This window comes from Cyprinodon tularosa, unplaced genomic scaffold (genome assembly GCF_016077235.1).
Source record: "Cyprinodon tularosa strain WSP-4 unplaced genomic scaffold, ASM1607723v1 ctg147, whole genome shotgun sequence".
NCBI lineage: Eukaryota > Metazoa > Chordata > Actinopteri > Cyprinodontiformes > Cyprinodontidae > Cyprinodon > Cyprinodon tularosa.
Window position 1 is genome coordinate 538,288 of NW_024038298.1, and position 14,093 is coordinate 552,380.

Below are 14,093 nucleotides of genomic sequence, written 5' to 3' on the forward strand. Positions count from 1 at the left end.
ATAGCAGACTCCGCCAGAAGTAGAAAAATGAGAAAAAAAAATTCCTCCGCCACGACAAAACTGAGAACGACTACTTCTTTTTTCTTTTCTTTTCTTTTCATTTTTTCTTTACACCACATATTCCAAGCAAAACATAAGTCATCTCACGTATTTAAAAACGTTTTGAAAGGTACCCTATTCAAATAAAGATCTTGGGTGTAAATACTTTAATTATCTTTTTTTAATTCGACGAATAGATCCTGTGACTTTGAGCGGAAGGATATGAGTTTTGGAGGCGTGTTGACTTCAGCGTAAAGAGGTGCGAGACTTTCTCAGCGCCGCGACTGCGAGGATGAAGCCAACTCTTTTTGGGGACGATATCTTTTAAACTTTTTTAAAGTAACAGCTAATAGAGCGCATGTAGACAAGTAGTGGTATTATGTAAGTAGGCGCTTAAGTTGTTTTTAACCATTTGGATTTAGCGTTAACCCTCATAGTAAGGCATTTTTTTTACCGAGAAGTAACCGTTGAAGGGAGACAGCTCAAATTTTGGGCTGGCTGCCCTATGTGGATTTTACAGAAGATATGGAAAACATACCCGGCTTCTTCTTAGGCACGGTTCTTGTCCTGGGCGTCTTCTTCCCGCCGTTATCTCTAGGTAAGTTTTCTACCTGTCGAAGACATGTTTTGGTGGTAGTTTATAGTTGGTATTAAACACGTTTTGTTGCCTCGGCATCTGTGGGACATGGGGCACGCAAAGCATCTCTCTTTCTCGCTCACCGCCTGTTTGCCTCTTTCTGACTTTATAGTTAGGCGACCTGTGTCGAAAAAAGTTAGTAAATTAAAATCCTCCTAATTTAAGCGAGACCCATTTTGGCGCAACTTTTTTCGTCACGTAAAATCTATAGATTTACCTATACGTTTAACAAAACATAAACTTTTTTTTGTTAAGTTTGGGTTTCAGTTGCTTAAAATGGTTGCCTTTCTCTTAAAACGCTGGAAAGGAATATGATTAGTTCTATTTTATCCATACATTACGGTATTAATCTGAGCAGCGTTGCACCACTGTCCAGATGTTTACATCTAGATGAAAATAATTCAAAATGGACATTTAACCTTCATTAGGCTGCTGTGATGAAGCAGAAAAACTGTCAGAAAGGATGAGGTGGATACTAAATGGGTTTTATGTTGCATACTTTCCAAAGGCATTGGGCTTTTCTGTTCTATCAGCTACCTGGCACGTTTTGAACCAGTTGAAATGTCAAGTGCATATTTTCTCAGTGTGTGGGATAAAAGGGACAGCAAGGGTGAAGTTTAGAGATGCACTGATCAGGCCTTTCCTGGTCTGTTCAAGTTTTTGCTTTTCTTTGAAATCTGACCTTCTGATTAAGGATTTTTGTTTTCTTACTGATTAGGATTGATTTATTATTAAAATGTTTAGGTTCTCTGTTTTACTTTTTTCATACAACCATTCAGTTATGAATAGCTGTGTAGAGATCAGGTAATATGTGAATATAATAACTCTCTACACACATTTTCTTTTGAATATAGGTTTCTTTTTTGTTGTTGTTTTCTTTAAGGTTTGATAGGCAGCCATATTGGATTGTGAACATGTTGTAGGTGATAAACTTCTTATTTCACAGCTTTAAATTTCCATTTGAAAACATAATCCTGTTGTATTATATGATCAAGCATAGAGGTCAATGCAACCAGTATCTATATGTGCAACATCACGCTAGTGAAGGATGCAAAATTATTCAGGCTACTGTATTTCAGGTGATATTTATACATTTTTTGCTTGCAAATAACAGATATATCCAGTAGAATAAAGTCTCACTGAGCTTGATATTTAGATCAAAATAGATACGGATGTGAAATAATAATGCTTAAATATATGGAAAGGGTTAGGGAAATGATGATGGAAAAGAGGCGAGTGATGATTAAAAGAAACTGATGTAATCATTTAAATATTAAATGACATCAGAATTGAATATTTTAGTGTTTCGTGTCACCTTTAATAACAAGCTGGAAAAGTAAAGATTTGCAGTTTGTTGGGTCTAAAAACAGAAAAATGTAGAAGATAAAATCTCATCTGTGAAGTTTAATCTTTCTCAGTATTTAGATTTCTGATGACTGTAACCTCATCAATTTTAAAGGGTATTTTACATGTCTGTTCAGAGGTGCTCATCATTTTCCCCCTTCACCATGTTGCATTTTTGGTGATTTTGTATAACTGGGTTTATAGTCTGTTATCTTTTATAGGTTTAATACATGGGAAACATGTTTTCATTGCTTTGCTTCTAAACTATCCAGTAGAAATTGACTTGGCTTGCTGAAGAATGAGTCATTGGGTCTATACAAGGACAATTAAAGCAATTAAAGGATGCATGGTTTAAACCCGGTAACAATTCAATAAAAAGCATCTGATGTTTGTTTTTATTTATCTCCTCATTATTTGAAAAAGTGCCTAATTACAATAAGAATTAAACACAAAGCGATTATAACAAAACAGTTTGGTTGCAGATAGAAAATAGCAATACACTACCCAGTGTTTCAGTGTACCCAAATGGTAAAATGTTAGCCTGGGTGCCAGTCAGAACTTAGTCCCGCCCACAAGGTTTGAGTTCGGGGAAGTTCGGTCTGGCTCTGCTCCATAGTAGCGCGAGTATTAAAGCCCACTGTCAGGCGATCCAATCAAATTGTCAGGGCGGACTTTATACGATGATGGACAGATGATCAACACTAATGTAATCAACCACGTGACCAAAGCGCGCTAGGGTGACAACAACAATGGCTGCCGCTGGAGAGTTTGGGTGAGTAGATTCTGCTATTAGGTCTGTTCTAGAAGATATCGACAGCAAATTAATTTTAAAAGAGGAACAGAGAAACGCGAAACTGCACGCTTTGATTTTTGTGGACAACAACTATGCCTCGCTTAACATACGTCACGCACTCCGTTGCTCTTATTGGTTGTAGATCTATCCAATTGAGTGCAGAGGCATTTTTTTTCCTGGTTCGTTCGAAACACGCCCCATAATCACAGCTCTATGGAGCAGTATCAGACTCATATTCTGACTAGAATTGAGTCGGACTACGTCAGGCTAGTAAAATGTATTTATTATCACAATTTTTTGAAACCATTTAGCTTAATTTTGTGTGATGGTTGTTGTTTTTTTCTTCTTCACTTATTCGTGCTGTATTTTTCATGCACTGTAGGTGAATTATGAATAGTGATATCAGACAAAAGAGGAAAAACACAATGTAAAGGGCTGCAGGCTGTGCAAGGAGAAACACTGGAATGCTGTTGGTGTTTGACATTCCTCCCTTCTCTGTTGTTTCCCTCTCCTCCTTTCTCTTAAACACACACACACACATTTCCACTTGGTGCACAAAGGCTTACTTTTCTTTTTTGTTTTTTGTGCTTTTACCTGCTAATGATTGTTTTAGACACTGCAGCATGCCTTTCCATTTTAAAACAGTTGCCTCCTTTAGGTTTTAACCCCTAATGGATCTGCTTTTTTTTTTTTAACTGCAGAAAATTTTTACATGGATCCTTTTTTTTTTTACATTTAGACAGCTTTAATGATTATTGGAAAGAGAAGATACCTCTATTTAGTTTTAAAGTAGTTACTTAATAAATGCAGCATTTATTTTTTGCTGATGTTGTAAAATTTGTGATGATTCTGCTTTCTTTTTGTCATTGAGGTCATTGCTTTTTGTGTTAAAGTGTCTCTTATATCTGTGCTAAAAAAGATTAATACATGGCCATTAGCTGTAGATAAGAAGCTAGAAATAATTTCCATGCTATTTTACATTTACGCTGCTGTTTTCCTGGTGGAATAACACAACCATAACCATAACAAGCTTTATTATGTTGCTAGTTAAATGGGCTTTGGTAGCCGATCTGTTGTCCAGTGCTCAACACACACAGTGCTTGTAGCTTCCTAAACAGAAGCTAAAAAATCAGTAACCTTAATACATGTGATGGCTGACGGTCCTTTAATTTCAACATCATGACTCTCTTTTGTCATTTTTTTTTTCATTTTTTGTTTTAACAATTGAGATACACTATATTGCCAAAAGTATTTGCTCACCTGCCTTGACTCACATATGAGCTTAAGTGACATCCCGTTCCTAATCCATAGGGTTCAATATGACGTCGGTCCACCCTTTGCAGCTAGAACAGCTTCAACTCTTCTGGGAAGGCTGTCCACAAGGTTTAGGAGTGTGTTTATGGGAATTTTTGACCATTCTTCCAGAAGCGCATTTGTGAGGTCGCACACTGATGTTGGACGAGAAGGCCTGGCTCTCAGTCTCCACTCTAATTCATCCCAAAGGTGTTCTATCGGGTTGAGGTCAGGACTCTGTGCAGGCCAGTCAAGTTCATCCACACCAGACTCTGTCATCCATGTCTTTATGGACCTTGCTTTGTGCACTGGTGCACAGTCATGTTGGAAGAGGAAGGGGCCAGCTCCAAACTGTTCCCACAAAGTTGGGAGCATGGAATTGTCCAAAATGTCTTGGTATGCTGAAGCATTCAGAGTTCCTTTCACTGGAACTAAGGGGCCAAGCCCAGCTCCTGAAAAACAACCCCACACCATAATCCCCCCTCCACCAAACTTTACACTTGGCACAATGCAGTCAGACAAGTACCGTTCTCCTGGCAACCGCCAAACCCAGACCCGTCCATCAGATTGCCAGATGGAGAAGCGCGATTCGTCACTCCAGAGAACGCGTCTCCACTGCTCTAGAGTCCAGTGGCGGCGTGCTTTACACCACCGCATCCGACGCTTTGCATTGCACTTGGTGATGTATGGCTTGGATGCAGCTGCTCGACCATGAAACCCATTCCATGAAGCTCTCTGCGCACTGTTCTTGAGCTAATCTGAAGGCCACATGAAGTTTGGAGGTCTGTAGTGATTGACTCTGCAGAAAGTTGGCGACCTCTTCGCACTATGCGCTTCAGCATCCGCTGACCCCGCTCCGTCAGTTTACGTGGCCTACCACTTCGTGGCTGAGTTGCTGTCGTTCCCAAACACTTCCATTTTCTTATAATACAGCTGACAGTTGACTGTGGAATATTTAGGAGCGAGGAAATTTCACGACTGGATTTGTTGCACAGGTGGCATCCTATCACAGTTCCACGCTGGAATTCACTGAGCTCCTGAGAGCGACCCATTCTTTCACAAATGTTTGTAAAAACAGTCTGCATGCCTAGGTGCTTGAATTTATACACCTGTGGCCATGGAAGTGATTGGAACACCTGATTCCAATAATTTGGATGGGTGAGCAAATACTTTTGGCAATATAGTGTATATCAAATGGGTATACTTGTCTTAAAATGTAAAATAGCTATTTTTCAGCAAGTTGACTGGCTGTGCACAACAACAGGTTGGGGTGCTGCATCGTACACCCAGACATAAACCTCTCGATCACATTCTCCAACATCTTATTTAAAGCACTTAAAACATTCTATGTTATCTCTAAGAGTTTTTTATTATTTTAACCATAACCTCGCTCCTTGATACTGGTAACTTCAGTATGATTTACCTCTCATAGCTACGCATGTTCAGATATATAGTTTTTGACAGTAAAATATTCAGAAAGGCAACATTATTATTGTCTTTGTTGTCTCTGCTACCCAAATGTTACTCATCACTTATATTTGTTGCAAAGGGCATTTGTTCCATAAATGTTGTTAACATTATGACCATGTAAGCTGGTTATGGATGCATGAATGCATGGCATGCAACTCTTAGAGAGTAAGCTAAAACAAAATTTATCTGATTAGTAACCTAAAGTTTTTGACATGTTTTAAAGACTCTTACAATCAAACAGTATTAACTTTAAAAAAAGCAAATTATGTAAGGAAAGGAGAACCTACAAAAATAGGTATTTTTAGAGATACCTTGCATTTCTACTGTACTCTGAGTAAATTGTACTTGTGTTTTTTCTTTTTTTTTTCTTTTTTTTTACTTTAACTTATATCATCATCTATTTGTGGTCTTTTCTTTTTTAGCAATGTTGTCCTGAAGTTTTGATTTGCTTCATGGCTGGGGCAGCAGTGAAGCCAAATGTTTTCAGTGAGATTGCCAAAAAATAAATCATGAATGTGTAGTTTATGTGCAGTCAGTGATTAGGGGTGAACAATGTGAAAAGATGATAACTTATGTTTTATTTGACCCACTATGTGGTAATGGGGAATGCCTGACTAAAATTTACTGGAAATAACACTGATTCTTTTTGTGACGTTTTTACAAGTCTTTACCTCCTGTTCATTTATATAGAAACTCCCAACTCAAGTCCCTTCCATTTCTCTATTTTTGCTGTTGATGTATGAAGAGCTAAATTGTATTTTCATTTAATGCAATGAGCTAAACCCTGTCCTACTAACTAAATTAAGATGATCTATAAATCATTACATCATTTCCCATGGTACAAACACTGCTGCTTACACATTTCTTATTAAATTGACATTATGCTTTGTATTATCTCAATTTATTATTTCTTTGTGGTTTTTGTCATGCTTTTCATGCATTAGGTTGTTGCATATGATAATTTTCTAGTGCATAATATCGAGAAAATATGCCTTGATTAGATTACGAAGAATTGATAAACTAGAATCACACCTGAAAACGCAGAACTTCGCCAAGTCGCTAATTTCTCAGACATATTGCAGCTTACACCTTAAGTTCATACCTGTATCTACAAAATCTTTCAAAAAATTCTTAGATCCAGGTGGTGATCCGGATCCTTACTAAAATGTTATAATTTGTTGCCAGTCACAATACGCACATTCTCTAAAAATTTCAGAGAAATCTGAAACTTTTTTAGTTATTTTGAAAACAGACAAACTAACGGCAATGAAAACATTACCTCTATGGTGAATGTAACAAAGCATTTTTTTGATGTTCGAGACTGTTCGGAAAAGTAATTGCTCTGAAATTATTGCTGTCAGAATTACCCAAAATAAGCAGAGTGGATCCCAGCTTAGTGAGGCAGATGCGAGCAGTTTGACAGATCAGTGGCCCTACAGTGTTCTTCTTCTTGAACGAGCGTAGGTGTCATTGTTGTGCCACACGACCTGGTGCTACTCGCTGGGTGTGGGCATACATATGGCTGCATATTTTACCCCAGTGCGAACAGTAGGCAAACCACCGTGCGTATGTGCATCTGTTTAGGTGTTTGTATGTGCTGCCTTGTGCAAGCCGACAAAGACCAGCAATTGTGCCATCCATGGTTTACTTCCATTTGACTCTTGCTGAAGCGTGGTGTGAAATGTGATTTATCTGCATCAAGCTTTGGCCTGAGTCCTGGAAGACAAAGATTTTTATTGAGCAAGCCCACATAACTGCATTATTTACTGAACTCCAGATTGGACTGACACATTGTGGCTGTTTGAAATGATGTGACTTAGAATATCTTCTTTCGCATATGTTTTAAAGGTTTCTTATTCTCTCAGAATTCTTACTTTCGGTGCGCTACATTAACTTTAGTTTGGGTCTGTTATTTCGGCTAGTTTATTGCGGTGTGTTGATGGCTTGATATCAGAACTTATTATGTGAAAAAGCAGAATTCAGGTAATTGGTACTTCATTATTTTAACAGTATCTTAATTTTTTAGTATGGATACAAAAAATCAAAAGACAACATGGACAATGGAATATTGACTACCATTTGTGAAGCTGATATTATGGCAGATTATTTCTTTTTATTCGTGCAACTAAAAGTTAGGGTCAAATTATGAAAAGGGCTTTAAAGCATGAGAGCATGGTGGATATTTTAAAACTGTGGGATATCTTGTGACGGGTATGTAATCCAAGCCTATCTGGTGCCGTTGAAGTCATTTGTTGAATCTGCAATGTTGCTTGCTATACTAACAACAGAAATACAGAGGAAAATGAACAAAAGAAAAAGGATCAAGGCATCAAAGTTAATGTATTTGGAAATGGTTGCCTAGAAAATAATTTCTCTATTAAAATGAATCACATTTTAATTTGAATCGGATAGTAAAATATTCTTGTTCAATACTTATAATAAACAGATATCAGAATTTGCAGCTCGAATGTCTCTTTATAGTTTATGAGCTAAAATATTTAGCTGATATAGTGTTGGTCAAGATTGCAGGTTGACAACGCAGCTTTAGTGTGTGAGAATTAGCTTTTTTGAAACATGCTGATAAAGACGATTGTCTTAATATGCATCAGGTTTATCCAGCAGGTTTAAAATGAAGTGAAATGATTAGACATAATGCTTTGAAAGGAGGATAAATTTGAATCTGAAAAGGGTGGGGAAATTCCCTACATTTGTCTTTTCTGGACTGCTCACCTTGTTTTTTGTCTCTTTCTGTAATCACACTCTGACGCACACTGACAGTAACATGTGCACAACAGTATGTTCTGGTGTCCTGGTGTTTCAAAACAGCTCAGCCCAACTTTATATTCTGCTAAAACTCTCCTTAGTTTTCCATGTGTTTCGCAGGATCACATTAGATTTGAGCTTAATAGTTTTCTTTTATACCTCATTTAAATCGCCCCTTTATCTTTCAAAACTAATAACCTGCCTTTATGTATGTGGCCTGTCGTGGTGTGTTACTGTGTTTGTGCAGGAACTTGTGTGATTGATTTAGTCACAGAAGACAGGGATATTCCTGTGCACATTCATTCCGTAGTAGATCAGGATTTAAGAAGACTTTAAAGTTTTGGAGGGGGGGATTCTTATGAATTAGCTTCAGACATCCCAGTTAATCACATGAATTACCTGATTTGGCTGGCTTATCTACCTCTACAGTTAGACACCACCCTGAATCTGATGCAGAACTGAAATGAATACTTGAAGCCTGCGTGAGGTTTAGGCTGAGATTCTCTGGTTGCCGTTTGTGTGGGCCTGGAAAGCTCCCTTCAGGGGGGAGGCGTTGAGTTTGAGGTTTCTCCTTTACTCTCTCTCTCTGCTACATGCTGAGCTAAAAGTATTTTATTGCAAATTACCAAGGCAACATTGTTTTTTTTTTTACCTTGCTAGATGAAGAGGCTTGAGGAGCAATTCCAGGAAATGGGGTTACTTCCTCACTCAGCGCCAACAACTTCCTGCCCTCTTCTGTATGGATATCTGCAAGTAGTCAGGGACTGCCATTTGAGAACAGCCTTTTGTCTAGTTTCATAATTGCTTCCCCATATTGATCTACAGCTTTTAGCACCTTTGCCATGGTGAAGTGCTGTAATGCAAGGGACCTAGGTTTGACTACCTGTTGCGTCATGAAGGGCATCAAACGAAAAATCTCTGTGAACAAGTCATAATGAATTGTTCTGGGGACCCCTGAGTAAGGGAGCAGCTGAAAGGACACAGACATCAATCTACAGCTTTAAACTTGAAACACTAAACTTTTTTTTAAACTTTATTTTCTTTTTACTCTTTACTAACACAATTGTTTTTCAATAGAGTGCTTTAAAAACTAACACCATAAACAGCAAAAAACAGTAACTGTTCAGCTGTGATTTGAGATGTGCTGAAGAATTCATACCACAAGCATTCATCACCTGTATCTCCCAGTATCTGTGATAGGCCGGTATGCCACCTTATCACACAGGTTGTGACATGTTTTTGATACTAGCACAGTGTAAATACACTGATTTGTTATCCAAGAGCTACTAAAATATTCAAGATGTACAAATGGCTTGATCAATTTCATCACATAGTCCTTTGCATTTTAACAAAAAAATATGTATTTTATTTTATCAATTTGTTATATTATGTACCGTATTTTCACGACTATAAGGCGCACTTAAACGTCTTTTTTTTCCCTCAAAATGTGCGGTGCGCCCTATGGTGCGGTGTGCCTTATGTGTGTTGTAACTGCGACTTTTGAGACCACCTCATTGAGGAGATGATGAAAGAGTGGCTGAATGTAAGGAGACCAGGTGTTTTTTTTCCACCCCTCACCATCGCTGTTAATATGTAACTCCATGCGTGCCCATCTCACAGCTGATGTGAAAAACATGGGGAAACAAATTAACGCTGCTCGACATCGGTGTGAACCGGACCCAGCAGGTGCAGCAGAAGCAGCGAGTTTACATGCAAAGTCAATGGTTAACGCGCATATAGGTGCAGCAAAAGGTCCCGCAGCGCATTTTGGTGCAGCAGGTCGGGAGCGTTTAAGCATCTGAAGCGCCGCGCTTCTGCTGCTCGAGATGGAAAAATTGAAGTTTTGCTGCTGGACGCGCCGCATCAACCAATCAGAGAAGCTGATCTGGGAGCTGCCAGCGAGACAGACAGCGCTCTGATGACATATGATATTAACGCAAATGGAAAAGGCTGGATGGATGCGTGGCTGAGGCAGGTGTATGTGAGAAGACTAGGTGGTTTTTTTCCACGCATCACCATCGCTGCGTGCCCATCTCACAGCCGATGTGAAAAAAAGGTGAATCAAATGAACGCTGTGCTCGCCGTTATCCCGGGGGTCTGACAAAGGAGCTTCAACCGCTCGACATCTGTGTGAAGCAGCCGTTCGAAGTAAGGCTGCAAGCGGCGTGGGAGCGATGGATGACCGACGGAGACCACAGTTTCAGGATAAGAAGGCAGCGCCGGGCAGATTACGCCACAGTTTGCGGATGGATTGTAGATGCTTGGACTAAAGTGTCTGCTGGCTCTGTTGTTCAAGCTTTCGCAAAAGCCGGCATTATTTCTGAGGAGCTGCGCTGCACGGAAAGTGACTGACAGCGAAGAAGGGGAAATTGGCATTTCTGATTTAGCGCAGCTGTTTTATTCAGAAACAGAGGATGATGACTTTGATGGGTTTGATTAATACTTTGTAATAAATACATGAATAAAGCACAATCATACTCAGTTTTGCTCCCGCTGTATTTTTCTCCCTGAAAACTTAATTCAACAGCATCCCCGGCGCGTCTCCTCCTCTTCATCCCGGTGGCTGGCAGGTGTTTTTTCATCTAAATAATCTAAATCTTGCAGCTATATTTGCTGTGATCAGTGGGAATAAAGTAGTTTTAATATGTTTTTAAGTGAGAAAGTCCACCTGAAAACTTAATAATTGCAGTCAGTTCATCCAGATTATCTATTTCTGTCGGAGGCGCTCAGACCCCCACATACCAGCGGTGCGCTGACAGCAGAAATCTCTTCATCAGCAGCCTGTAGGCTGGGCAGCCTGGGGTTCACCGCGGCTGCTGGCAGGTGTTTTTCATCTAAATAATTTTAGCTGCAGGCACCAGGATACCGGCAATAAAAGCGAACATATTCCGTCAGCAGGTTTCAGGATTTTAAGTTAATTTAGGAGTGATCACAGCGCTGTGTCATCTGCGATGTCTCTGTCTCACGGCCAGCTGCCAGGTTTGATTAATACTTTGTAATAAATGCATGAATAAAGCACAGTCATACTCAGTTTTGCCCCCGCTGTATTTTTAAATACGCAGTAGAGGTATTTAAAGGTAGTAGAGGACTTGTACCTGTATATAAAAAACGCGCCCTATAGTCCGGTGCGCCTTATGTGTGTGTTAAATACAGAAATGGGACACATAACTGAGAGTGCGCCTTTTAGTCCGGTGCGCCTTATGGTCGTGAAAATACGGTACATTTATTTAAAGAGAAAAGTCCTGTTGGTGCAAGTCTTATTATAAACAATGCATCCATACAGAAAAGCTTTTTAAATAAGTGCCTTGTCTGTCTCATAACTACTGGAAAGTGTTTCGCAATGTTAAGGGCGAGGACCTGGTTTATTTATATTAGAAAAACATGGATTAACAAAAGAGCTGACTTTTGGCTTTGCTATACTAACTTCTTTTCCTACTTCTTTGAACTCAAATCTCATGAAAATGGGGGATTGTTAGGTTTTATTTTCCCTCTATATTATACTTTTTAGAACATGTTATTTGCACTTTCCACATAAAGCTACTTTTATGTTTTATTTCTTTATTAAATACTACTTTCTGATAAAGTTTCAAACTCGGCCCTTCCAGAAATGTCCTCCATCAGAAACCAGGGGCGATGTGGTTTCCTAGAACTCCCTCTGCTATTATCCTAATTATGTGAATAGTTGGTGGTAAATAAAGCATGACAATAATCTCAATGTTAAACTGAAGATAGAAACAAGCATGTTTCTTTATCAGACATTTCTTTATTCCTACTAACTTATGGCAAAGTCTTGGTTGTCCTGATTCCAGTACTAAGATTTTGAGATAATATGTTTGTAGTTTTAATTGTTAAAATTGAAAGAGACATTTTGTCTTTACAAAGAAATATCTTTACAACAGCCCTTTGATTACAAGCAAAACATATTTTGATGAGAGTAGTTCAGCACTGACGCATCTATTAACCTATAACTTATTTTCCCTGAATGTACTCCGGGTCGGCAGTTCACTCGCTGTTTTGCGGATGTGACGTCAAGCCTGTCCATTTTAAATGGGTCTGATATAGCAAACAATGCGTTATATTCATAATGACTTTTTTTGAATACTCAGAAGCAACCTGCATCCAGCTTAAAGGTACAGTGGAGGATGTTCTTTTCCAGGGTGGATCGTCAAAATAAGTGGTCCTCCTAATTGTCAATCATTCTGGTGTTATTTAGGTAAGACCGTTCTACGTGCTCGTCCCCATTTTCACTTACCGGTGGTGAGTCTGACATAGTGGAAAAATTGCAAATCTTCTTTTGGAAAGTAGGCTTGTATTTAAGGGTGCTCCGATCAGGATTTTTGGGGCCGATCACCTATTGCTGAAAGCAGTATTGGTTGATACCGATCACCGATCACCAGTCACCGATCACTGGGTCTATCTGAAGCCTTCTATTCAATTTTAAGTCTTAACAAAAATGTATATGTATTAAAATTAACAGAAGATAATGTATTGTGAATTGTCAACTGTACTTTTATTGACAAGAAACGTTCAACATTTTACTAGAAACATCTTAAACAGCTTAGAGCTTAACAAATAAGCCATATAAATAAGATACAAAAAATCTGTCATTGTTAATTTACACAAACTTAAAGTGTACTTAAACTTAAAGTGCAGAGCAAAGAAAACAAAATCACTGATCACCGGTCACAGATCACTGGGTCTATCTGAAGCCTTCTATTTATCATGTCATATATTCAAGTATAATAGTCTTAACAAAAATGTACCGGTATATGTATTAAAATAAACAGAAGATAATGTATTTTGAATTGTCAACTGTATACTTTTGACAGGAAACGTTCAACATTTTACTAGAAACATCTTAAACAGCTTAGAGCTTAACAAATAAGCCTTATAAATAAGATACAAAAAATCTGTCATTGTGAATTTACACAAACTTAAAGTGTACTTAAACTTAAAGTGCAGAGCAAAGAAAACAAAATCAAATATTTTGGGATGCCATGGTAAAAAGGCATAAGGTATGTATTTTAGGCTTGTGCGGTAATGAACTGAAAATAGAAGCCAAATAGAAGCTAACTTTAAAAGTTCTTTTAGCTCCTTTAACTCTACATACATTTAAAGTGCACAGCATGGAATCATGAGTCAATGAGAAAGAAAGAAGAGGAATAGAGATTAGTAGAGCCATTTCTCTTAAAGCTTACTTGTTAAGCATCAATGGCAGATTTTTCTTTAGAAATATAAGCATCTCTGCATTTTTGGCAGACAGCTTGTTCCTCTTCTCATCTACAATATTCCCTGCTGTGCTAAAAAGTCGCTCACTATCTACACTTGTGCATGGAGCACAGAGGTAGGCTCGTGCTGCTTGTGCGAGAGCGGGGAAACGACTTCTATTGTCTCGCCAAAAAACAAGCGGCTGTCCGCTCCGTGGGATGACTGGCTCTGATAGGTAGAGGTTCATCTGCGATGATGTTGAGCTGCTGATGTCACTGCCACCATGTTCCCCGTCTTCATCCAACAACTCAGCATACATAGCGTGTAAGGAGCCAGCTCGTGGGACTTTCTCTGGGGGCTCGGTGCCAGTCTCTTCCAAACTTGCCTCACCATTTTGCTGCTCCTGTCCAGTAGCAAGGACATCAGAAAGCAGCCCGCGAATCTGGGGCTTGAGTGCGTCGGAGAAATATCTGTCTTTATACCTGTTTTTTGGTTGAAAAGAAAAATAAAACTTTAATGGATTTACTTAAACAAACAAGAATCAGA

The 14,093-nt window shown here is 38.8% G+C and overlaps 1 protein-coding gene across 1 annotated transcript in view; it reads left to right on the forward strand.

Moving 5' to 3' along the window:
* The first annotated feature begins 292 nt into the window (after positions 1 to 292).
* The window catches only part of notch2 (notch receptor 2), a 57,242-nt gene continuing 43,441 nt past the window's right edge, over positions 293 to 14,093 (forward strand). Inside the window, exon 1 of the mRNA XM_038279042.1 lies at positions 293 to 637. Within this exon, the coding sequence (XP_038134970.1) occupies positions 565 to 637 (73 nt within the window). The 5' untranslated portion in view covers positions 293 to 564. The remainder of the gene's footprint in view (positions 638 to 14,093) is intronic.